General features: G+C 40.2%; 1 protein-coding gene across 3 annotated transcripts; it reads right to left on the bottom strand.

The window, feature by feature from the left end:
• On the bottom strand, window positions 1-27,079 carry Layn (layilin). 3 transcript variants are annotated; one of them, XM_078046972.1, is made up of 8 exons: window positions 22,453-27,079; window positions 21,831-21,854; window positions 19,078-19,375; window positions 13,329-13,486; window positions 8,964-8,996; window positions 8,331-8,414; window positions 5,640-5,742; window positions 1-3,988 (listed from the first exon to the last, which is right to left on the bottom strand). In XM_078046972.1, exons 1-8 carry the CDS (start codon window positions 22,535-22,537, stop codon window positions 3,625-3,627), a joined length of 1,149 nt encoding a protein of 382 aa, XP_077903098.1. In that variant the 5' UTR covers window positions 22,538-27,079; the 3' UTR covers window positions 1-3,624. The 3 variants fall into 3 exon arrangements, with proteins under 3 accessions (XP_077903098.1, XP_077903097.1, XP_077903099.1); XM_078046971.1 differs by having other exon boundaries at window positions 21,831-21,857; window positions 22,453-27,073; XM_078046973.1 differs by lacking the exon at window positions 21,831-21,854 and having other exon boundaries at window positions 22,453-27,074.
• Between the last annotated feature and the right edge of the window lie 222 nt (window positions 27,080-27,301).

Below are 27,301 nucleotides of genomic sequence, written 5' to 3'. Positions count from 1 at the left end.
TTTGCTCATTTATTATTTTATATCAAGGTGGGCTCATGATTTTCATTTTATCTGATAGGTTATATCCTATCATTATAATTATTGATTTTGATGCTGAATTATCCCAGTTAACCAGAGTGGGCCACTATAAGCAGACTTCTGTGATCTACTGATATATTCCCCTCTTTCTTAAATACTTCCTTGTTTTCTGCCAGCAGAAAAGTTCCCAAACCATTTTTTTCCACATTTTTAAACATTTAAACAATTTTTGATTAACATATAACAGCTGTACATATTTATGGGATACAGTGGGATGTTTCAATGCATGTATAAAGTATGTACTGATAAAGTAAAGGGAAATTAATATTTTCCATCTTCTTACCATTACTTTGTGTTTGAAGACTTCCAGCTCCTCTGTTGCAGTTATTCATAAAATATACAATAGGTTATTGTGAACTTTAGGCCCCTCATTATTCTGTAGAACACCAGAACTTATTACTTCTATCTAATTGTAGCTACTACCCAAGGCAAATCTTGTATTTTTCCTGGTTCCATCCTGCAATCAGCCATTTTTTCAAGAAGTTCTGGTTTCTTTTAGTGGAGAATGTACATACATAGATACATATGTGTATCTATACTTGATATAGAAAGCGAAGAGTTGAAACCCATGTTTGTAATTTTATCTAACATCATGGGGTCTAATTCTAGTCTTCTCTCTATCCCCAAGATACAGATGTCTAACTTTCTCTCATGTTGGCTTTAGGTTGTAACTATTCAGGAACAGAAAAGAAGGGAAGGGAAAGAAAAGGGCAAATAGAAAGAGCTGAAAATAATTAAAAAAAAACAAATTATAGCAAATTCTCTTTCACTCGTGTCTGATATATTTCTTTTCCCCTCTAAAATATAAGCCCTATAAATTGGAGTCAATCCATATTACTTATTGCTATATGTCTAATACCTAGCATGTCTCCCCACAAAAGTAGACATGTTTAAATTTTTTCAAATAAATGAATGAGTGAATATAGTATAAGAGAAAAAAAGAGCCTCACAGCTACCACATTTGGCAATGCATATAACATATAACTAGATTCTACAAACCTCAGCCATAAATCCAGCTGTGGGCCACATTCTAGTACAAGGCACATGGTGGGTATTCAGGAAATACTTGTGGAGTAGACAGACCACAGGGGTTATCTCAAACATACAATTCATCTGACATGTTTGTCACAATGGAGGAAAAAGGTCAGGAACTGCTATTTTGTTTTACTTATTTATTTATTTTTGTGGTGTTGGGGATCAAGTTCAGGATCTTGTGCATGCTAGGCAAGCACTCTACCTCAGCCCTAGGGGAATTACCATTTTAAATGATAATACAGGCTTACTAAATTTTTAAATAATCCTGGCCTAATGAATAAGCTGTTGTTCAATTTGAACACAGCGAACACTTAAGAGTTAGAAGATGTTTATTACATAAGTGAAGTGCAATTATTAGAGGTAGAAATGGAGTTGGATAAATATAAACTTGTACATGTGAAGAAGAAAAAAGGAAGTGAATAATTAAAATATAGGCTAAGACTTACTGTGTGTAAACAGGTAGAAGAGATCTGTGAGTCCTGACAGAGATAACACACTAATGATAAAGGGAAGATGCTAAAGAGCAAAGGGCCTGCTCTGCTCATAACTTGATTGCCTTTATAGGTTGAGAATGGCTCTTCACGAAGCCCTAAATAACTCAGCAAGACCCTGTCTCTAAATAAAATACAAAAAGGGCTGGGGATGTGGCTCAGTGGTTGAACACCTCTGATTCAATCCCTAGTACCACTGGTATTAAAAACAAAAGGCTCTACATTTCAAGTTTTGTGACATAATTAAAATAAGTTGTTAACATAATTCAGTAGCTTCTAGTTCCTAGTGGCTATGCTTCCTCCTTCCTAGGTAGCAGGAGGCCTTTTCAAACTAAAATTGTTCATTTACCTCCTCCACCTAGGAGGCATGTAAAAAACAGGTCCTACAAATTTTTCATCTGAAATATTTAGACAATTTCACATCAGTCTGAAAGAATCATTGTGCATCTATCTATTCAACAAACATTGGTTGCATACTCTGAAAGGTGCTGTCATAGGTTGCAACAAGTAGAATGCAGAGGGGCAGGTAGAGTTGCTATCCTCATGGAGTTTGCAGCCTTGTAGCAGGGGATAGTGGGGACACAGTAGAGGATAAAGAGACAGGTTTTATAGTAACCTGTATGAGGCAAAGTGGGAATTTGGACATTTTAGAGCAATGAATTAGTCCTTCAGACGGCATGCTGCTCACTGCTTTTGCTTCAAATGTTGTAACTCCACAAAACACACTTTCAGAACAGACAGAAATAATATTTTTGTTATCCACCCTGTTCTCTGACTCACTAGGGCAGATAGTTGGACAGCGGTTACAATTCACTGCATTTGATACTGCTGATCCAGACTAGTTAATTGTCTAGTTTGGGGCTCCATATATGAGACATAATTGCTAGACTATTAAAAATAATTCCTAAGAGGGAAATGGTTAAAATGATAAGATTATTAAGTTGATAGAGAGAGGTTGCTGGTGATTTAAATAATGGCTTTCAGATTTTTGAAGTGTATATGACTTACTAAATTACATGACTGATATCAGGCCTTTGGTCTCAAATCCAGAAACTTTTCTCTGGATTTGAGACCAAAAGTATTTGAAGTAGTCATATAGTCATGTCCCCCCAACCACCAAAAAAAGTAGGATTTTTATCAATCTTAGTAATATGTTGATGCTATAGTAAAATGAATGTGCAAATAAAACAACGTGTATTATCAGGGCTGGGATCACAAATAAGTTTAGAAGCATAGACACAAATTTCATTTTTAGTTTTTAAAGTATTTCCAAGTTGAACATTTCTAAGTTTAGATGTCAGGAGAAAAAAAAAAAAAGGTCCCCTGAGGCCACATGCAGAGGAAGGGCTGTAGACACAGACTGACTAACATTCTGTTTCCTGCTTTTTATTTGATTTTATTTTTTGAGTAAAAAAAAAGATATGAAAATTGCTGATGGGCAGGCCAGCCTGGGGCTACTATACTTGGACTTTGAAAAGATGCTGTAGTCTGTCTCTTTGTGATTATGTGTGCTGCTATATAGAGCAAGAAAAACAGAACCTAGAGGTGGGCTCCCCATGTTCTACAGCTACAACCTCCATTTTTGTCAAAGTACTGTTTCTTTAACTGACAGTTGACTGACATTTATTGGGACACCACTATGTGCCAAGGTGCTTTTTAAAAAATATTTTTATTAGTTATTGATGGACCTTTATTATTTTACTTAATTGTTTATATGTGGTGCTGAGAATCAAACCCAGTGCCTCACACATGCTAGGCAAGCGCTCCACCTCTGAGCCACAATCCCAGCCCCCAAGGTGCTTTTTCATAAGGTCCAGCTGGGTGAGAAAGAGACTGGGACAAGGGATAAAGCCAGAACTTGGGAACCCAACAGGGGTTAGTGGGGATCACATGCTCACCCCCAGGACCTGATCTGAGCATTTTCATAGACATTCTGAGTACTTCCCTTTATAGAAAATAGGAGAATTTTCTTCTTATATATTTTCCATTCTTATCAGTTCAAGTTTTTTTTTCATGTGTCCTAGTAACCATATATTTCATTTTCTACCCATCTGCATTCCTTGCTCCTCCCCATTTGGTCAGGGGAGAACTCATAAATGTCATTGGTCACAAATCCACTTTCCACACTTGCCATAGTCACAAACCCGCTTTCTGAAGGGTTCACAGCTATGTTGTCATAGTCACAAGACATGTTGTCAGGAGTGGCTTCTCCTGAACACACCCGGAATGAAATGTTCTTCAGGTCTGGCCGGGGCTCAGCTAAATCGGCTTCACTTTGTTTTCTTATGACGTTGTAAACCTCTAGGTCTGGGCTGTGTTCTTGGTGAGGAGAGGGCCAGATGTTGTGTTTTCCTTTTATGCTAGGGTCTGCCTGTTCCCTTGTCCTGGGAGGGGGAGAAACAGGGTTGAGTATTTGAAACCAGACAATTGAGGTGCTCCCCTGAGAACATCTCTGAGCTTCCTGAAAGCAGGAGGAAGTATACCCTGGTGGTTCCTCAAAGTGTACTTCTTACTTACCAAAGCCTACAGGCCAGGGCTTTGGGGAGAGAGGAGGACAAACCAGGAAAGTGTTAAGTTCAAAGCAATTATGTATATGTCATTCACTGAGGCCAGAGAGTGGGACACAGGTTTCTATCCTGGGCACCCAGAGTCCTGGGAGGGTCCAGGGATAGAATTTGATGGGCAAAAAATGTCACTCTTTTCAAAACTCATCTATAAGTGAAACATAGCATGGCCTTCCATGATGAATATAGTTAATAAACCAGAGTAGAATTAAATATATCTTTGACTTGATCAACAACAGGAATCATAACTATTTTCATATCATATCACAGTTATCATAGTTGCTTCATCTCAACTTCAAAATTATAATAATTATACCCATCACTAAATAAAGAGCAATTAATAAAAAGCACATGAAAATGCTGTGTCATGTATTCATTTTTGGAAATATTTTTGCTAAACAATATAAAAGTCTAATTGTTTCCTTTGCAACCCAATGTAAATTTTATGCATTTAAAAATTTTGTTCTGGGAAAAGGACCACAGGCTTCACCAGACTGCTACAGGGGTCTATGGCACAAAGAAAGGTTAAAAACCCTTGGAGAGATAGACTCAAGCATGAGTTACTATTCCCAAATCCTGGCGAGGTGCTAAATAGATAAAGAAGGGAAATGAAGAATCAACTGCAGAGTAAGCAGTTGAAAAACATATTTGTAATTTTTGAACTGAATTCTACTTTTAGATAAAAACGATCAGAATAATGGCTGACATTTTTGAGTACTTATCAGATGCCCACTCTGCATGTATTCATTGCTTTGATGCTTGTAATAAGCCCTTAAGGAAGTTGAAAAGTTGTTCATCAGAATCTTACTAATTAGTTTCAAATTGGTCATCAAAGGGAGCCAAAACTTAAATTGAACCTTTTTCTATCGTAAATGGGAATACTAGCCTTCTATGAATCTGGGAAATGATCCTGGGAAATGAAAAGGTAACTGAGAACAATTCTGTGTGCCTAAAAATAGGGACACTGATCCTGCCTGCAAACAGAGGTTGTCTATACTATCTAGTGTTTTGAACCAATTTACTTATATGCAATCAATTTTTTAAAAGTCATTTAAAAGGAATTTGGCTCTTTCATTCTGAACGAAGTGGCTCAGTTTCAGAGGCTTACCAGAATGCTTGGGAACAGTCATTCTTCACATGGCCTACCAGTCATTCCTTACTCAACACACTTTTGGAACCAGGACCTATATTTGTGAGAGCACTTTTGCTGGGTAATATGTGGGTACACAGAAAGTGAATAACATAGTTTCACTTTTCAAATTGTTTAAAATCTTCCACATACTCCAAAATAAAGAATGTAATATCACTCTCTTAATCTCTGAATACTCTGAGCTGCCAGATAATTTACTCTCCAATCTACAGTGTCCATTCTCTTGGGGCTTCTGTGACTTTTAATGAAGTAAACAGGGCAATATCCAAATATTCACAATGACAGAGACACAAAGGTTTACATAAAGAAGGTTTTACTTGCCTCCTTCTGTAGATCCAAACCCAACATATGACTGTGGTGACCACAAGGAGGAGGAGAAGAGGAATGCTGGGGATTAGGATGTAGGCAAGATTCAAGGAAGCTTCTGAAAAGAAAAATAGCACACTATCAGCATTGGTGATTTTTTTTTTTTTTTTGGCATGTGTGTGTGCTTCAAACCTGACTTCAAAAGGTATCATCAAGGGGCTGGGGTTGTGGCTCAGTGGTAGAGTGCTTGCCTAGCATGTATGAGGCACCAGGTTCGATCCTCAGCACCACATAAAAATAAATAAAAGAAAGGTATTGTATCTATTTACAACTAAAAATATATTTAAAAAAAATTTTAAAAAGGCATAACCAAATACAGGGTATAACCAAATATAGGGTATTCCAGAGAGCACATTCCTAGGAGGTACATGTAGAATTACCCAGTTAGTAAAGCATCTTCTAGTTTCATTAAATATTTCCTTTTTTTTTGAGAGAGAGAGAGAGAGAGAGAGAGAGAGAGAGAGAATTTTTTTAATATTTATTTTTTAGTTTTCGGTGGGCACACATCTTTCTTTGTATGTGGTGATGAGGATTGAACCCGGGCCGCAAGCATACCAGGCGAGCGTACTACCGCTTGAGCCACATCCCCAGCCCCTCATTAAATATTTTCTACCTGTCCTTTTTACCCTAAGTAATAATCATGAAAATAATTTTAATTTTTTGAATCTTGCAAATACTAAAAGGGTACTTTTTATAATTCAAAGTGATTATTTTTTGGAGAAAAGATATTCTTTCTTCCCTTGTCCTTCGTAGCAAAGCAGAGACTATTGGTGCAGTATTGATGCCTTGGCCTCTGAGAGCAGCCATGGTAGTTCCCAGTGTAGGGGTTGGGGAGAGGAAACAAAGAAGAATCCAGTCAAAAGTCCTGGGGTCATTATTGCAAAACAGAAGTTCACAGAGCACACAAATTAGACTTAAATGCTTCCCAACATTTCTAACTAAGACCAACTGGCTTCAGTTGGGTTCATGAGCAGCAACTATGAAATTCTCTTAGAGGTCTTCTTTTCTGTACCTTTTAGTCCTTTAAGACTTAGAACCAACAATAAGGTTTTGTGAGGAAGCAAGAATTTTAGACTAACTTCCTTCCTGTTCCCACTGATCTAAGATTCCAGCCATCCAGTGGCTATTACTGTTTTTTTTTTCCCCCTGTGAAGCTGCAAACCTGACAACCATCAAAAACCAAAACCAAAATACTCCAAAATCCTCTTTAAGTATCACTATAATATCAAAGAGCAATAAAAATGCCATACACCTTTGCATAGCATTTTATTTTTTTTTCTATCACATATGACGTTTGTTGTATCATAAAAAAAATGCCCCTGGTTCCTGGGAGGGAGGGTCTAAATACTTGAATTTCCCAAGTAATAGAATTGACTTTGTTATTCATGAGCATCTTGGATGGTACTAGAGTTTATTGTAAGGACCTGTCCAAGACAGTGGTGGCAGGTATCTGTGGGGGGCTGGCCACACAAGAAAACTGGACAAGTGATTTTTGGGTGGGGGCTCTGAGCCTGATGACATCAGCCTGACCTCCTTTGGAGACTGAGTTACACCACATGACTGGTGATAAGATCTACCCCACCTAAGTAATCAATGAAACTCCTGTAAACACCCCCACACACACACCAAAGATCAGTGGAGCTTCCTGTATACATCAGTATGCCAGGAGAAGGATGATACATTCTGATTCCACTGGGAGAGAACATGGAAGGGCCCAATTAGAACTCCTTTAGACCTCACCCCCATGTTCTTTTCTTTGGCTGTATCCTAAGTAATAAAATGCCTAAGTATGTACAGTGTTTTCCTGAGTTCTGTGAGTTGTCTTAATGAATTTTTGAACTTGAGAGAGGGTTGTAGGCACCCCTGGAATTGTAGCCAATTGGTCAGAAGAGATGTGACCTGAGGATCCCTAAACTTGTGGGTAATGTTTGAAGTGAGGGCAGTTATGGACTGTGCCTTTAAGCTGTGGGGGGTGGGGGGAGTCTGTGCCAACTCAGATGGTTAGTGTCAGAACTGCAACATTCTATTTCATTTTATGGACACAGTAATGTTCCCAGGTAGCTAAGAAAAATATTATTACTTCTATTATGCAAATGATTACACTGAAGCACAGAGAACTTAAGTGTTTTTTTAAAGTTGCCCAGTAACAAAAACCCAGATTTCCTTCTTGAAACTCAGTGTGAGGGTGAGGTTGAAAGTCCATTAGCACTCCAATTTATCACTCCATTTTCTTTTACCTTTTATGATCTTTTTAAATGTTTTGGTCCATTTCCTCTATTTCAAAGATGGCTATTAATCACAGGTGTTATGTATTGTGGTGCAGGTCTTTCCGCTCTTCTGTCTCTGTATCCATTCTCTCAGTCCCAGCCCTATCCCACCTCTAGCCTAAGACCAAGGGGCTTTGTCTTCCTGCAGGTCTTTTACTTCCTGACTAGTCTGATCTCCTCAATTGTCTTATGATAGCTCTATTTGCATATTTCACTGATGAAACCTAACCTTAAATACAGTTTTGGCAAAGTCACAGATAACCGTCTAATTCCATTTTTAAGGAGCTGTGGGAAAGAACAAAATAGGGAATATAACCATATCGTAAAGCAATTAAGAGAGTCTCATTGTCTGTTCTCCCCAAGTGAACTCTGTACATACCTTTACTTTCTTTAAATGTTTCTTTGGCATCTTCTTTCTGCGTTTCCTCTGGAATTGTGGGTGTTGCTGGCTCTGTTCTTTCACCTGGAGAGAGACACATGGACTTGAGAACTTGGAAAAAGGAACTTTAATGCAGATATTCTCTGAGGTCCTACCATGTGTAAAGTGAGATGTTAAATAGCAGTAGCAACCTGGCCATCGACACTTATATACATAGGAAAGTAAAGATATGAGTTTTACTGTCGTTAGGTGAGGGTCAGGCAGTAAAACAAGTGACAGGCAGCTGGCTTAATAGCCACATGGAGGAGTGAGGTGCCGAGAGGAAGGGCCAGTGACTCTCTGCTAGGACCATTCTGTTTGGCTCATTTCTTTTCTCATTAAATTAAATAATTCCCTTCCTATTGTCAATAATAATAAATAATATCTCAAACTGAATTTGCTACTGTTGTTCTTCAGGTTTGAAAGAGACAATACCAAAGAGTGAGAATAATGGACTCATCATAGCTGGATGTGGTGCATCCAAATTGTCTGGGTTAACACCAGCATCTTCTGTTGAATAATCTGGTCTAAAGAACTGATTCTAACTCAATGAAGAGGGGCTGAGTTAACTCAAATCTCAAATGACAGCCTTACCTCCAGGTCTTGTAGAAGGAGCAGTTGGTTTCTCTGCAGAAATAAAAATGAAAATAATAACAAAACTTTCTTGCCATCTGAATAAAATCAGCTAGAGTATAGCAACCATTTCCAATAAACTTTATTGTAATCAGATTATTTTCTGTTATCAGATACCAGGACTAGGTTCATTAAATCAAAAGAATTGCTTCTGCATAAAGACTAGCCTTCCCCCAGCTTTACTTAGGTGTTTTTTCTTAAAAAAGAAAACTATTCAAAAACTTTAAATATGAGAATTTCTAAATATACACCAAAGTAGAAAGTCTGTATAATGAATCCCTGTGTGCTGTGATGTAGCTTTTGCTTCTATCAATGTATAGCTCATCTGATTTCAACAGAAAGCCCTACTTCCATACTTACACTCCTGAATTATTTTACAGCAATACAAGACATTTTAGCAACTCATATTGCAGATGTTTCAGAGAGCAACAAGCACTGATTTCCAAGCAATAAAAGTGGTCGAGGGACTGGCTAGCCCCAAATCAAAAACTGGTGATTGGCCTTGAATTATTTTAAATAGTTCCAAGAGCTTGGGGAAAGTGAGGTTGCACAGACAACCTATGTCAAATGTTTTGGCTTCTGACTGAACTGTTGTATTGACAATGAGTCACTTATGCTATTTAGATGCCCTGGAGTTCATAGTGACAGGGTTCTTAGGGGCAAAACTTTAGAATTCACATTCCTAAGGCTCAGATGGCAAGCTTATTCTGAAGTTTCATTCAGAAAGGACAGAAGTTTTTAATCATCTTCCTATAAGTATGTGTACATAGAGGTGAAGCAAATATATTTATTTTAAAACTCACTTATATAATGCCTACAAATGATAGAAACTATTCTAAATGTTTTATAAGAATAAGCTCAATCTCGATAATGACCTGACAAGGGAGTCAGGTTTTTGGTTTTTCTACATGAGGAAACCAAAAGTCAGGGAGATTAAATAACTTGCCCAAATTTCATAACCAATAAGTTGCTAAACTGGAATTTCAACCAATTCAAATAAAAATTAATAAATTCAAATAAAAGTTAAAATAGTAAGGAGATATAACTGCCATGCAACAGCAAATGAGAAATAATCCTGGCCCTCTAAGGAGCTTATATTTGACAAGATGGCCATAAAATATGGACATATAGGAGAATATTAATTCATGTTAATTTCATGATATTACATGGAAATACATAGTATATTCAGTGACATTTAATGATCTATTCGTATTGTTGTTCCTCCATAATTCAGTCTACTGTGCAAAATTGCAGTAAACATGGCACCTCGATGCCATGCATCTGCCATACTTCTGAGTAGTGCATCTGCTATACCTTGAATGGTTTCTCTCTAGTTTTCCCTGAATATCCCTGTGCCTTTACTGTATTCCTGGAATAATCAAATATTCAGGTCTGGCTTGCATGCCATATGGCCACATTCTCAACCCTAGTTTTAGAGATGATAACTGACCCAGTCTCTTGCTACTGGGGCATGATAGGACAGAATGTCATCTTTTGGGAACCACAGAAGTGATCTTCCCCTAGTTCATCAGTTGGCTAGACAACTATATTTCCAGACTTCTTGTAAGCATATAGTGAAAGGGACAAACCTGGAAACGGGAAGTGAAAGTACTGTGGTGCTCTGGTTCTCACAGGAGGATCACCTAACCTTGAGGGGTCCTGGAAAGCTTCTCCAAGGAAATTATTTTGAAATAATTTCAGATTTATGTAAATTTATAAGAATAGTACAAAGAATTCTCATATATCCTTCACCTTATTATTTTATTATATTTCATTTGCTTAATTATTATCTGTATCAATCATCTACCTATCTCTATATGCTTATATCTATATATATATACATAGATGCTGAATTTATAATATACATATATTTATATATATACACATATGTAACTTTTTTCCAAAAAGAAAGTTTCAGACATGGTATCCCTCTACTCTTTTTTTTAAGAGAATTTTTAATATTTATTTTTTAGTTTTCGGCGGACACAACATCTTTGTTGGTATGTGGTGCTGAGGATCGAACCCGGGCTGCACGCATGCCAGGCGAGCGCGCTACCGCTTGAGCCACATCCCCAGCCCCAAGTATCCCTCTACTCTTAACAACTTCAATTTATATTTAAAGGGGAGAGAGGCATTCTTTTATACTATATCACAATCCATTGATCAAAACCAAGAAATCAACATTGATATAATACTGTTATCTAATCATATGCACATTCTGCCAATTGTCCTAATATTATCATTTATAGAAAATTGTCATCATCACCGTCACCAACATCATCATTATCATCATGGTCTGTAACCCAATCCAGTATCATTTGTTTTACTTTGTTGTTATGACTTGTGTTACTTAGTTGTTTAGTAAGTTCTAAATAGTCTGAGCGTCTGGGTTCTTGCCCTGATGCTCAGACTATTTAGCCAGACACTGCTGCTTAACCTGAACATGAAAGGTGAAAACAAATTCAAAGGGAGAGGGAAAATGTGTTCTACACACAGGAAACAACAGTTAAGTCTCTTGGGGAACTAAACTAGCAGAAAGGCATTAGGATAGGATGGGGAGAGGTGTTAGGATGGTGAGAACTGAGACTGATCTTGTCCACCCTTTTTTCAGCATACTCAATAATATGAACTTATGCTGAGGATGGGAGGCCACATAAAGGCAATGTGTTAGTTCTTTGCCATGTGCCTATCTCCCACTATTGGATTCATTCTGATCTGGGCTGATCTCTATGGACTGTTTCACTGGGAATCCTTTGCTTTCTTATTAGACATGACCAGTGGGAGGCAAAGCAGGAGATCAGAAGGTAGGAGAGAGCGGTCACAGTATTTATTCTTCATGGTCCCTTGCTTATCAGCATAATTTTACAATAATTGTATTTTGTGGTTACCATTTCTGTTGAGTGGATTCTTTTTTTATGACCTCAAGCCTTTTCTGGATTCTGTTAAAAGATTCTCACCCTTTGCCCTTTTAGGCCTAGGGGTGGTAAGAGCTTCCCATTGTAGTTAGTCTCTGGGTACTTTACCATCTCCTGCTCTTTGCCTACCACTTCTGCAAATATCCTTTTTACTTTACTCTCCTAGTAAAATCTTTGTGTATGCCATATTTTTCTGGACAGAACTCAGTCTAATTAATATGAGCAATAGCAAAAGTAATGATGAATATGATTTTTTTAGAAAGGAACCAAGCTAAAAAATAAAAGAATATTAAAGCAAATTTCAAAATCTCACGTTTCAAAAAATGTTTAAAAAGTAAAAATGTTTAGCCATGGAGTTATTATAATAGAATTAATAGGAATAATGGAAAGCCAGTTTGTAAGAAGTGTTTTCCTTTCACTGATCTTTGAAGGTGACCTTGATAAGCCAGTCTAGTTCTTTAAAACCTCCCAGCCTGAGACAACTCAGTATGGTAGGGAGAATCTTGGTATGGTCACTGTATAAAAGAATTTGTCTAAGAGATGAAGAAGGAAAAATATCTTTTTGCAGCAAAAGTTACCCCTGGAGCAAGTCCAATTTAAAAAATTTTAAATGACAGGATTCTTAGTCCCAAACTAGATATAACTAACAAGTCACTCTACTCCTGTCAGGAAAGAATGCAGAACTGGGGCCAAGAATTTGGCTTCAGGGAGGTGAGAAACTTCAGGGATAGATCAAGAATCAGTTCAAGTTTAGATCTATGTCAGTTTTAATAAAGGAGTCTGGGAAACCTCAGCAGGGTGAGACTGGATTTATAGCCAATTTGAAACTCTTAAAGATCTAGAAGCAAAAGCAAGTTGAGTTTGCAAGACATATAGACAGTGGCTAGCCTGGGGAGTTTAAACTTGATCATCAGTGTGCCTGCTATTTTTTCCTGGTGCCAGTAAAATTGGTGTATTTTATCTTCTGCCTCCTCTGGTTATTACTGTGTTTCTTTAAATTATGAGAAAATAATATCACATAGCTGTTAGGAGACTTGTAGGAGCAATGGTCAGCTTATTCCAAGCTCCTACAGCCAACTGTGCATGTAGAATGAGTAAGAATTTTTGTTTGTCCAGAGAGAGAACTTTTTTCTTTCTGGATGTTCTCATAAATCTTGCTTTATCACACATGAAATATATTCTTTCTTCTTTTCATCCATTCTCTTAGCATCTGATAACCTTTCCTTTCCTAGAATTATTACTCAGTGAGGAAGTATCATTACATATCTCTTTACAAGAATTCCTGAAGTTTATCATTGCTGGCATTTGTGATAAGCATTCTTAGTGACCACATACCAAATTCTTGGTACAAGCAGCTGCTTATGAAATAAGAGAGGAGGTTGAGAATTCCACTTGGGAGAGCATTCATTACCATCAAAATATTTGCAAATAAAGTTGTTCTTCATGTTGCATCGGTCATCATTCCACTGGAACTTGTAGGGGCCCCCAATGCCAGCAGGTGCTGAAGGCTGATGGTACATGACTACACAGACTTCACTACCACAGGAAGGCTCATCCACATACCAGTTCCTGTAGGAAAAGAATAAACAATAGAGGCAAGTGGATAAACATACCCCAAGACTTCCAAGCCTTTGTTTTCCCATCAGGTTCCACTGGGACACTAACATGATACTTGGCTTCAGAACATAATACACAGAGAGGAGGGATTGAAACACTGCCAATAAACAGAGCCACATACTTTCTAATATGGACATCACAATCAATCATCTGACATTTGCCACAACCTCTTTGCATGGAGGAATCTATTACCATATGATGTCTGCAAAGGAATTATGAGAAAAGGCAGCTAGCAGGGCTGCTCATTTCTTTTTTGCTTTTTGTTTTGTTTCCCTTTTTTAAGAGATCATACGCATTGAGAAGAGGCATAATATGTCTCATCCAAAACTTGCTCTGTTTCCATCTTTTTTTGCTTTTCATTAGCCATCACTGTATGACCCTCCAAAATATAGAGGCTGTTAAGTAAGGTAAGGGGTAGAGACATGGGAAGAAGGACCATTTGGTCTTTTTCAGTTTTTACATTTCCATGTGATAAGGCTTGTAAGCTTTTCAGCCTCCACTACCAGATGTTTTCTCTTTGCCTTCCGAGACCCCTGAAGGGGTGCATTAGCAGTTATCCAATAAAACCTGGAATTAAATGGTGCTGCCACCCAGTTGGATATGTGGGTGCCAGGTTAAAGACCAAGATCCCATTGAGAGTCTAAATCTGAAGCACCCATCTCAGGTATTAACTCAGGGCTGAGCTTTGTAGTCTGCCTGATCACACCTGAGCTGCTTCCCTTCAGGGCTGGGTTCTTGTCCTAGTGCTCAGACTATTTAGCCAGACACTGCTGCTCTGCCTGGCTCTTGTCACAGTCCCTCCTGAGTAAAGAGACAGCTAAGAGAAGGAAGGAAGAAGGAAGGAAGGAAGGAAGGAAGAAAGGAAGGAAGGAAGGAAGGAAGGAAGGAAGGAAGGAAGGAAAGAAGGAAGGAAGGTCCTTTTGCTCTACTTGAATTTCCTGAACAATAGATAAGCTTGCAGTAAGCACTCCTTAGACATTATGCTGGACAGCTGGGGCCCCTGTCAGGAGCTAGGCTTTGCGCCTCTTTAGTTACCTCCATCCTCTTTTCCAAACCCTTTGATACTCCCTACTAGCCTTTACATTATTTCATTTCAGGGAGACATGGAACATTATACCTGAATGTAATTTTTGGATTTGAGTCAGTTTTCAAACTCATAACTAACTGATAGAGGGAAAGGCCAGGTTCCCAGGAAGAAGGACTCTGAAGTACCATGGCAGGCACATGTGATAATAATTTCCCCTGTTCTTTCCCCAAAGGAACCTCTGGCCATTTACTTAAGTAACCATACGCTGGGAGAGAGGAGTATATCCAAATATTACAAAGAACTGTTTGACACAAGGTATAAGTTGACACTGGTATTCAGACTTGAAGTGCTATTACCCATTTGGAGTGGGAACATATTGGGACCAGGTAGTAATAGAGGTCAGCTCACAGAAGGACCCAGCCCATAGTCATTGTCCCGGTCTCCTCATATATGAATTGAATAGACATATTGGTAGTTGGTATGGTTCCATGTTGGTTCCTTAGGCTATCATAGTGGAGCAGATGAAGTAGAAGCCTTTGAAACTGCACTCCTTCCCACCCCTCCCCCCTGAGTTACTAAATCAACAACCATATCTTTAATCCAGGGAAGATGGCAGAAAATGGTGCCCTCCTTAAAGACCTGGAGAATGCAGTGTGATGTGCCTCATCATATCCGTATTTAATTTACTAGTCTGACTCATGCAAAAATCAGGAAGATCTCTAAAACTGTAAGCCAAATAAACTTTTCCTCCTCTAAGTTGTTCTTGTCAGTATTTTGGTCATAGCAATGAAAAGCTGACTAGCACAATGATAGCACAAACTCAATCAAGGTGAAACCCTGATTTTAGCTGCTGTGCCATATGTGACATCTTTGCTAGAGCAGGCTGATATGCCGTTCAGTACTTCATATGCAGATCTGGTGAACACATTCTTTTCCATCTGGATCAGAAAGAATCTGGAATGGTTTGTGCTTATTGGCAATGGACAATAGTATACTTGTATGGTCTTGACTGAGGCTGCATTGATTTTTCCTACCCTCTGTTGTAATATGGTATGAAGAGGCCTGACTTCCTAGAAATCTTACAGAAAATCACACTGGTTCACTTTATTGCTGACATTATGCTAGTTGGATCAGATAAGTAAGAAGTAGGTACCACACTAGAGGTATTATTAAGACTCATGTTCTCCAGAGGGTTAGAGATAAACCCTGTGAATGAATATTCAGGAACTTGCCACTTCATTAAAATGTGTAGGGATCTAGTGATCTAGACAATGCCAGAGCATACTTTCAAATAAAAGAACAAACTATTAATAATTTTAGGAAGTAAATTTTATACTTAGCAGGCCTCTTTGGGTTCCAGAGGCAGCATATTTTACACCTAGGAGTACTGCTTTGTGGAGTACTGGAATTTGAGGTGTACTGAAATACCAGTGGTGGGAAACATATTCCCATATAGAATTCATGACAACCCTAATGACAGAATCACATTGCAGATTCCTTGGGTTATATAGCAAAGTCATATCATCTGTAGCCGAGAACTAGTCACCTTTTGAAAAGCAACTGCTACTTTTTTTTTTTTTTTACTAAGCAAGGACCACCAAACAAGAGACCATGCAGTCTGATCTGCCCATTATGAGCTAGGTATTATCAGACACATCTTATCACAACTCAGGTAGGTTAGAATCAATCCGTTTTAAGGTGGAAGAGGTATATCTATGACCAAAGGGGTGCTATATGAATAGTTAGAGCAGACTGCCATGATATCTACCACTGTTGTTCCAAAGCCTCTGCCTCAGCTCACACTTATGGTGCATGAGAAGTTCCTTATGGCTAGCTGATACAGGCAGCCTGAGCTTGGTTCATGAAGGTCAGTTAAGTATGAGTGAAGAAGCCAGAATGGACAGCAGCTGAACTGCAGCTCCACTTGGAGGTGGCCTTGAAAGTCAGTGTGCTAGGGGGACACTCTCTCATTGGACATTGCTTTAGTTCATGCACCTAGTTAACCTCTTTGTACGGAAATATAAGTTATGGAAGATTAGAATACATAAAGACTCAGGGGAAAAGCAAACAGCATGGTCAGCTGATAAGAATCTAAAGGGAAAAAGACTGGAAGACTGGGGACAAGGACTTCCTGAATAGAATGATCCATATCACTGGGCATAAAATATGATATTTTTCTATCACACGTGAAAGCATACCAGGGAGCATCTATCATATAAGAGGCACTGAACAGCCAAGGAGACAAATGACTCATTCAGGTAATGCCAGCCAGCTGGTTGTCAGTCACCCTAGTACTAGCACACTAGATATGCAAATATAGTAACAATGGAGGCAGAATGGAGGCTATGCACGGATTCTACAGATTGGATCCCACTAATCAAGACTGATCTGGCTACTACTACTGCCAAATGTCCAGCCTTCCAGCAACAGAGGACAATGCTGTGTCTTTGTCATAGCATCAGTACTTGAGGTGATCAACATGTCACCTGGTGGCAAGTTTACTACACTGGATCCCTGAAAGGGACAATGATTCATTTTGGTAGGAACAGACACACAATCTAGGCATGAGTTTGCCTTTTCTGCCCAAGAACCTTAGTCAGCACCACTATTCAAAAGTGTACATAATGTTTAATCTATCAAAACAGGATCCCAAATAACATCTCATCAGACAAAGGCTCCTACTTTATAGCAAAGAAGGTGTGGAAGTAAGTACCTGGCTATGGGAGTCACTTGTCAGATCACATATTGCACCATCTTGAAGGTGCTAGCTTGATAGAGTGATGGAGAATAGCTTGTTGAAAACTTAGCTGAAGTACCAGCTTAGAGGCAATACTTTGGGGGCAGGGCATCATCCAAAAAGAAGTACATTTTAAATCAATGATTTATAAACTTCTGTGCCTCCACTAGTAGAATACATGGGTCTGGGAACCAAGGGAAGAAAGTGGGAGTCCCATCATTGATAATGGCTCACTGAGGGAATTTGTACTTCTTGTCTCTGCAATGCTGGGCTTTGGGAGTTTAGAGATCCTTAGTTTCCAGAGGGGAATAGTTCTTCTAGAAGACAGAGTAAGTCTCATTGAGCTATGAGTCACTGGTTGCCTCTTGGACATTTGGGGTCCTTGTGTCCAGGAACAAATAGACAAGAAGTGATGTCATTCTCTTGGCAGGAGGTAGTTGACTCTAATCATCAGGAGGAGGTAGGTTTGCTATTATATATTATGGACAGGGTGAAGACTCTTAGGTTATCTACTTGGGTATCTTTTTGTACTTACTTGCCCAATTTTGATGGCCAATGGAAAAGTCTGTTAACTTCACCCTGAGAAGTGCATGGTAACTAGGGCCTAACACTATTCAGAGATGAGGATTTGGGTCATGCCACAATGTCAGTTATTGACAGCAGCAGAGGGTGGGGGAATCTGGACTGGATAGCAGAGGAGGGAGATTGATAAGTCAGTCATGACCTTGGGACCAGCTACAGTGATGTGAAGAGTAATAACCTTCTACTCTTCCTACTAACCATCATCTTTTAAGTGCTTTTTCTTTCAGGAAGAGAAGTCCATAATGCTATTGGAGGAGCTACTCTCAGAACTTATATGAAGTTCAGGAACATGACTAGCATAAAGAGTTGTGATGGATGCTACCTACATACTGTTTTAAATGTAACAGGTAATTTTAAAAATCTTTACTTTCAATTAATAATGACTTTAAACTTTTTTCTTATATGATTGTACACCAATTAGATTTTCTATTTTGTGAACTATCTGCTCAGGTCTTTTGCTTCTCTATCCTTTTGGGCCTTAGTGTTTACTACTTATATAAACTATCATGAAAATATATTAATTCTGTTAGAAATTTTACAGTCCTATGTCTGTCTCTGAATTTTGATGTTTTTAAAATTTTTAACAATGTCACTGCATTTATAGGGAGGGATGATGGCAATGTCATAGTGTCTTGGTGGGGTGTATGAGAGCATCAGTGTCTCGATGCTGAGGGTTTAGGAGGGTCCTACAAACTGTAGTCTTCCCAAAGATCCACTCTTCGCCAATCTGTAGAGTTATGTCTTGGTTCTGATTTTCTGACCATTATCATAGTTCTGTGTAGTCCACAGTCCTATTCTGGATTTCAACTCTATGGACCTTCAGTCTCTTAATGGGAGTTCTAGCTATAGCCAGATATCTAGCCAAAAGGACAGACTGACTTTAAGGGATAGTTGACTCTAATCATCAGGAGAAGGGTAGGTTTGCTGTAACATATTAAGGACAGGCGTTATGTGTTCTTTGACATAATGCTGATGGGCTTGCCCACCTGAGTAGAACTCTTTGAACATCCATGGGGACCAAGTCAAGGCTAAATTCACCACTTTCACCACACTGTCCTGGTCAATGGCTCTTCAGGTGTTACTACCCCCAGGCCTCTGTCTGGCTGGGTCTCCTCTACTTCCTCAAGGATCTGGCACTGTGAATCCAGCCTGTCTCTTTCCTGAGTTATGTCAAAGAAGTCAGCTCCACATACTTACCTAAATTTTGACATGCTGCCATCAGTCCAAGCATAAAGGTCTTGGCAGGCTGTGCTGTTGCTTCTCTTCTCTTCATGCCTTCTGAGTCCAATCCAGAAATCACCATCAGATGCTGAGAGGTTTTCAATAAACTTTTCTATCAATCTCTGCTCATCTCCAGATTCGATGCTGACTAGGTGGCCCCCATCCCTCCTGCAGGCTTCTTTGGCTTCCTCAAAGTTCAGTCTTCGAGAAGCATCATGGAGATAAATGACTTTATAACAAGGCCTCTGTGTCCCTCCCCGGCAAACCAGCTGCCCTAGGGATAAAAGAAGGCAACCTGTTTCAGTGTACCAAAAATGTATACAAGAAGAGCAAGGAGCCTCAGAGGCATCAGAATGGAGCTACTTCTGGACAGAATTATGATTACTTATCATCAGAAGGTTATGTCAGAGTTCTTAGAGAAAATTAATACTCCTTCCAACATGGAGTTGGGGTGATTTAAACTCTGATGCTCAGATTATGCAAGGACACATGTTTTGTTTGCTCAGTTATAGATTCTTGAAAAGCAGACATTTTTATCTTTTAAGGGAAGTTGATAAAGATTTATGGCTTAAGAATTATAAATAACAATTTTATGCTTTTAGGAAATCTCAGGGGAGAGTGTATAAGATAAGTATCTCTGTTGAGTGATTCCTTCAGGTAAGAGAGTTGTTCTGAAGTCAGACATGGACTCCTCTACCCTGAAACCTTCTGCCTATGTGCAGCAGAACTAATTTGCTCGGTCTCTGATGTGGGCTGAAGCTAAGTACATGATATCTGTGGGGTTTTCTATTACTGACAGTTCCCTGACCTAAAGACAATAGCTAAGATTTACTGAACTTTTCCTGTGTGCTATCAACTGTGGTAAGGGCTTTACATTTATATATAGACTTTATCTCATTTAACCCTCATAACAGTACCCTGATGTAGATGTTGTTAATGTGCCATTTTACAAATGAGAAAATTGAGTCTCAGAGAAATTGAGTAATCTGACTAAGGTCACATAGCTTATCATCAGTATTGTCCAAGTCAGGACCCAGATCTGATTACAAAGTCAAGCCAGTACCTCTCAATTAGACTGCTCATTCCTCACTCCACCCGGGGCTTGGGTTGCTTTGGGAGTCTACTAGTGCATCTCATATAACTGACACCTGAAGGGCTAAAGACTCCGTCAGACAAATGGATGGAATTCTACTGAGAAGCAAGTAGCAAATTATTCCTCAGCACACATTGCCCTTCCTTGTGTCTGGGTGATTGAAGCCTTGCTGCAACAAAACCTCAGCTTCATTACTCATTTGTTTGTTTTAAAATTTTTTGTCTTTTTTTTCTTTAATTCATCCTCCTTTGTTCAACCAACATGTATTGAGTGTACCTTTCGATTAGCACTGTTCTAGGTGCTGGAAATACAGAAAAAAATGCCAATTCCTAGCTCAGGAGAGAACATGGCTTAAGTCTCTGGATCTAAATTATACAAAATGAAAACCACATTTCAACAAAGAGAGTAGTCCCTGCAATGACAGAGCCAAATTGTGGGCTGTGGGTATAATGAATTGCTACCACAGAGTAGGGGTAAAGGATTTTATTTGGGGACCTCTTCCCAGACCTTCTGGAATGCTCTTGTTTCCCCAACTTGTTTTGCAGTGCTGCAGAGAGCCAGATAGCTTTCATTATTCCTAATACTGTCCAGAATGCAGGGCAAAGGCTGCAGACAGTTAACTACATTATTAGTGCTAAATGGAAAAGAGCACATAAAGATGATTCAGAAAGCGGCAGTGAATTTTTATTTTCTATTTCTCTTCTCATTGCTTTTATAAAGAAATTCTCAAAAAGCAACAAGTTAGAAGAGTCTGGCACTTTCCCCCTTTTCCTTCCTTCCTTTTTTCCTTCCTTCCTTCCTTCCTCCTCTTCTTCCTCCTCCTCCTCCTTCTTCTCCTTCTTCTTTTTTTTTTTTTTTTGGTTATTGCTGCTAAATAGAGAAGCTCTCACTGGACGGGTCCACCAGCAAATTAAAAGGGCTCTTTTGACATTGATGTTTTCACCAAGCAGGTGTTTCAGAGAGGCTGTGACAGCAGCCAGACTGCCTGGAAAGAAGACTGGGCCAGCCAAGCCTCTATGATTCCTTAAAGGGGGCTCCAAATCAGGCAGCAAACGGAAGGCAAATGAGCCACTAGGAACACCCCAACCTTGCCACCAGCATAACTGTAAATTGGAGTTGAATTTACTGGCAGCCCTCATTTTTCCATGCTAGATTGTCAAGAGAAAATGTAACACCTTAATCAAATTTCCTGTATGGTCCAGCTTGGCCACACATCCCAACCCTGCAGTGAGTGCCAGAGAGGGCCAGAGCTGGAAAGAGGCGGAGGGCCCATCTGGTTCCCCTGCCTTCAGGAAGTGTCTTTCTTTTCTCATTTGCAGGAAGGGGAAGAGTAGGCGGGTCTTCTACCCACCCCTATCAACTACTGAGCTCCTGCAGTCCTAACCCAAGCAGCTCAACTCAGTTACTCTCCCCATTTACTGCCCCGCACTACACCCCATCTTGAAGTCAACCCTAGACGGCTAAATCAGTTCCACAAACTGGGATACCCCCGAGGAAGAGGTTGCCATTCTTCCTCCTCCCTCCCGTTGGCCAAGCCGTCGACGCCCAGCACAGGAAAAAAGGGCACCAGTATTCGCCCTCTCCCCTCCCGCCACACGCAGAACAACTGGAAGAGGCAAAAAGCAGAGCACTGTACCTCCTCTGGGGTCCGAATCCGAGGCTGCTGTGGACACGACACAAGGAAGGAAGCAGACAGAGAGTCATTCCCCAGAGGCAGACGGGGCTGGTCCCACGCTAACTAAGCAGCTTTCCCGATCTCTAAGCGCTCCTATTCCAGCTGCTGGAGCCTGCCATCCTCCCCACAGAGAAGACCGGGAATAACTGGCAAGGTTCCCACAGCACCGCGGATCCAGGATCTCCACCCCGCCGTCTGCGTGGCGGCCTTCTCGAGTGGGAGGTAAAGGGGGTTGGTGAGCTTGCTCCGTGTGGGGTTTTAGGAACTATAGAGCCGTGCTCTACGGAGCTGGCTGAGCTGGAGGGGCACCCGCTGAGCGGGTAGTCCACTGCCCCACCCAACCTAGTTCTCAGACCCACTAGGGTAACCCTCGGCGGGGAATAGACTTCCAGCATTCCAGGACACTGAATGGCCCCAGGAACCGGTCCCGATCCCAGCTGCGGAGCGATTGCTCTCTGGAAGCAGGAGGTTCTGAAGGCTGGGCCGGGGAGTGCAGCGGGGAACGCCTCCCTCCCCAATCCTTGCAGACTGCTGGGGTGCGGACTGTCCCGGCAAGAGCTCTCGCCCCAGCGCATGCACTCACCGCTCAGAAGGCGACTTTTCACGCCCCGTGGCCCCGCCAACAGCACCGCCAGCAGCACAGCCTGCAGAGCCGCTCCTGGCTGCATGTTTCCACTCTGGGTGATGCGTCTTGGGACCCCGGGCGCAACAGTGGTAGAGCAGTCTGACTGGCGAAGGCGTGCGCGACAATTGCAATCGTGGTAGTAGCATTTCCCGAGGACCGACGGACCTGGCTCTGAGAGAGGAAAGGAGGGCTCAGAGTCAGTTGATCACCCCTCCGCCCCCCGGGGACGTCACTGCGGGAGGGCAGCCCCACCAGTTGTCCCGCCCCCGACCTCCTCTTCCAGAGTAGTAGGCGCCAGAAATACTGCCCGCCAGGGGGTAGCTAGCCACTGAGAGGGCCAGATCACCACCTCTCTAAGCTTCCCAGGGAGATCCTGAGTTTGCCTAGGACGCAGGGTGCAGGAGTGAGTGGCTTTTCTGAAATAGGATGAAAGGTGCAGTGTGGCTAAAAATCGTACCATATGTAGTCCTTACTCTCTAGGGCCAGAGCCAGCTTCTCTTAGCTCTGTGGAGTGGGCCAAAGGCAGAGGCAGGGCTCATTATACCTGAGGCTCAGTAGGCCAATCCCAGCCCTCAGGGATACACCCTGGAAAGGAAGGGTGGCTGTGGTGAATGGATGCTCAAGCAGGCAATGTGTCCACTGGTCAGAAAAGTTAGGGGACCTACCATGGATTACCTCCACAGAAGGTGGCAGAGCTGATCTGGCTGAGAGGAGAGTAGTTTCCATCAGAAGCCAAAGAGTGTCCCAGATCTCAGCAGGAAAATGATTCTGCTTCACATTGGGAGGTGGGGATGGTGGATATGGAATCCGGCCTTGGGCTGGTAGCAGGAGATTCCCCACTTTAAGAAAGAATGACCCTACTCCCTCTGGAAGAGTTTCCCTAAAAACTTTGTCTTCCATGTGTATTTGAGCTTCTAAACTCCCCCAATAGTTGTGTTTTACAGTGGCTTCTTATAGTAAAAAAAGATGTTTAACAATGTCAAAGTAAGCCTCCTACCCAAAACTAAGGCACTAAATAGCAGATAGTGGGTCTAGGTTCTTTGCAGTTTGCTCACAACATGCTGTTTTGAAGCACAGAAGAAGCCTTACCTGGGCCATGAACTTCTGGATTTTGGTCCCAGTTTGCTTCTATTTCCCTACTCATCCTGATTTTCAGAACAGCAGTCAAAGAAAGCAATAATGCTTTTCAGGCTTTGAGCCACTACAATTCTAAACAATTCTGGATCAAGCTTGGAGTATTTCAGCATCAGTAGAGAACATGGGAAAGTTGTGTAATTGTGGAAAACAGCATCATTAGCAGGATAACACTGACCCTTATGGCAAGTTCATTTATAGCCCTTCTCTATGTCCTGATTAGAACATTTCAGATCCAACACACATCCTTACTAGAAACTCTTGGTTATCTAATCAATCAAAGAAAGAAATGTTATGGTGGAAAGAAGCACTAGAAGTGGCATCTGATGCTCTGTTTTGAATCTTGCTTCTCTTTAATATCTCTGTGGCCTTTGGGAAGTTCTTTTGCCTAAGTTTCATTGAATTCTTGGTAATATTAGTTACGGTTTAAAAGTTTTGTGAGGATTTGGCAAGGCAAATATGCATGTGAATGTGCAGATAGATGGAAACTTAATGTCACTTGGGAAGGATTTATTTCCAATATTACAGCATTTTTTTTTTACAACTTAAAGAAACTATCATTTTGCTCCAAATAATTGTGTCCTGAGTCTTCCCTTTGATAACCTCACTGTTTTAGTCAGCTTTTTCACTGCTGTGGTTAAAACACCTAACAAGAACAATTTTAGAGGAGGAAAAGTTTATTTGGGGGTTCATTGTTTCAGAGATCTCAGTCCATAGACAGCTAGCTCCATACCTCAGGGCTTCAGGTGAGGTAGAACATCATGGTGGAAGAGTGTGGCAAAGGGAAGGGGCTCATATGATGATCAGGAAGGGGGGGAGAGAGAAGGGGGACTCCACTCAGCAGATATAAAATATATACCCTAAAGGCATGCCCCCAATGCCCACCCTACCTGTCTTCAGTTACCACTCAATTAATCCTTATCAGGGGTTTAACTCACTTATTGGGTTAAGGTTCTCATAAATCAATCATTTCACTTCTAAGCCTTCTTGCATTGTCTCATCACACATAAACTTTTGGAGGACACCTTATATACAAACCGTAACACTGACTTTGGTCCAAATTGAACATTGTTATGGTTTACAGTCAACCAAGTGTGGTATATTATAATAATGACTTTAGTTTTTCACATTTCCCACTACACATACCCTTTACCCTGACATTATAGTTTCCCTTACTAAAGAGGCAGAGGATTCCCTTGATTTTGCGTGTAACCATGTATTTGACTTCTTTGGCCAAAAGAACCAGCCAGAACTTTCTGAGTGTAGGCCAGTAAAAGCTTCACATATTTTTATTTGTTCTCTTTCTTCTCTACACTTTGTTGTAGGCACATACCTCAGATATCCTACTGGTCTACAAACATGGAGCAGAGCTGCCTCAGTCAGTTGATAGATTTGTAGTGTGACAAAACTGCTCTAGGTGCTGTAACCTGAAGTAGGGCTGTCTGACTAAGCCCAGACCAGCCAGATCCCAGCTGACCTGCAAGTATGGAATTGTTTTAGATCTCTTTGTTATGTAGTATTGTCGTAGCAATAGCTAACCATCACAATCTGGCCATATAGGAAGGAAGGCTGGCCATATGGAAAGGAATGCTCACAAAGTGGAATTTTTCTTGATAAAGTTATCTTGGCCCAGAGATCAATCCTTACTCCAACTAGCTCAAACATAATTTAAGATACTATAGGTTGAGTATCCCTTATCCAAAACTGCTTGAGACCAGAAGTGTTTTGAATTTCAGATTTTTTTCATACTTTGGGATATTTGCACATATATAATGATATATATTTGGGTCAGGACCAAGCCAAAACACATGGTCTCAAGGTAGTTTTATACAATATTTTTAGTGTACCTCCACCTCAACAGCAAACCCCTTATAAGGTCAATTGCAGAATTTTCCACTTGTGGCATCATGTCAGTACTCAAAAACATGTGGATTTTGGAGGATTCCTACTTTCAGATTGTTGGATTAGGGATGCTGAACTTGTACTATAATTACACACTGAGAAATGTAACTGTCAGGTAAACTGATGTTTATGTTGACCTGTTGAGCATATGTTCTTCCATTGGATAGAAAAGATGTCTCAGTGAACATGGAATCAGAACAAAGGGACTTATAATTAAAAAGTTTAGGCTTTGGGGCTAGGATTGTGGCTCAGTGATAGAGTGCCTGCCTTGCATGTGTGAGGCACTGGGTTCTATCCTCAACACCACATAAAAATAAATAAATAAAATAAAGGTATTTGTGTCCATCTACAACTAAAAATACATTTTTAAAAATTTAGGCATTGATGGTTTGCTCTGTTTATCTTCACAGTAGAGATCTGACATCTGACATGGTACCTTTTATTCTTGATGGTGCTGGTATGGGATTGTCAATTTATAATTTTTAAAATTTCTCCTGTCTAAGCCCAATTTTTAAAAATTTTTGTTCTACACATTTTTCTCTGGTATAGTTTGGATCTGGAATGTCCCCCAGAGTCTCAGATGTAGAAGGCTTGGTTCCCAAGTCAGCAATGTTCAGAGGTGGGGCTTTTGGGAAGCTATTGGATCATGAGGACTCTGACCTCATCAGTGGATTAGTCCACTGATAGCAGAATGGACTACTATGAGGTGGGAACTAATGGAGAAGTAGGTCACTGGGGGTATGTCCTAAAACTTATTTCTGGTGCCCAGCCTTCCCCAGCCTCTGTGCTTTCTTTCTGCCATGAGCTGAGCAGCTGCCTTCTTCTGCTACAACCTTCTGCCATGATGTTCTGCCTCACCTCAAGCCCAAGGCAATGGAACCAACTGACCATGAACTGAAACCTCTGAAACAATAAACCAAAGTTATTTATGTAAGGTGTTTTAGTCATAGTAACAAAAAGGTGACTAATACATTGTTCAAATAGTGATGTGCCAGAAAATTGCTGTTATTCTCCTCTACTTTTTTTTTGCTTTTTAGCCATAGAGTCCTTGAATTTTAAGTAGGCAGATACTCCTCCCCTCATCTAAAGATTTATTTCCAGCCTCCTTTGCAACTTGGTGTTTTGTGGATAATGGCTGCATCTTAGAGAGGTTATGCCCAGGACTCTGAAGTGAATGATGGTTCTAAATAGAACTTCAAACATGGGCGGTGGGGGCAGAGGTAGAATGTACAACCCTGAGTTGGACTGCCATTTGCACAATGCAGAAGAGACAAAATCTTAACTGTTTCTTTTCTAGTATACACCAAAGTGAATAACTTTTGGTGAGTAGGTTGGCAATGGGGTTATATGCCTGTGTGTAAAACACAGGCAAGCTGAGCTGGTTACAGAACTAGAAGCAGTTCATTTCTGATTTCAAACATGTTCTAAAAATGGAATAAATCACATTTTGAAAAAGAGACTATTCTTTAAAACAAAAAGACTTTTAAGTTTTCAAGACTGCCCTTTCTCATCCTTTTTTTCTTTTCTTTCTTTGTTTTCCTTTTACTAATAGTCTACCAGTTGGAGCCATAAAGCCTCTGATTCTTGTTTATGTGATATCTACAATATAGATCAAATACAGAAATTCTGAAAATACTCTTCAAATAAAAATAGTAAATGGGACTTTGAGAATATGTAAGATGAGAAAGGTAATTATGATGTGATGTCAAACACAGTAGTATACAATAAAAAAATAGATACAAATACTCAATGACGTAAAATTTATGGAAGT

This window comes from Ictidomys tridecemlineatus, chromosome 4 (assembly GCF_052094955.1).
Source record: "Ictidomys tridecemlineatus isolate mIctTri1 chromosome 4, mIctTri1.hap1, whole genome shotgun sequence".
Classification (NCBI taxonomy): domain Eukaryota; kingdom Metazoa; phylum Chordata; class Mammalia; order Rodentia; family Sciuridae; genus Ictidomys; species Ictidomys tridecemlineatus.
Note: the sequence above shows the minus strand (reverse complement) of the source record. Positions and strands in the feature narration are given on the sequence as shown.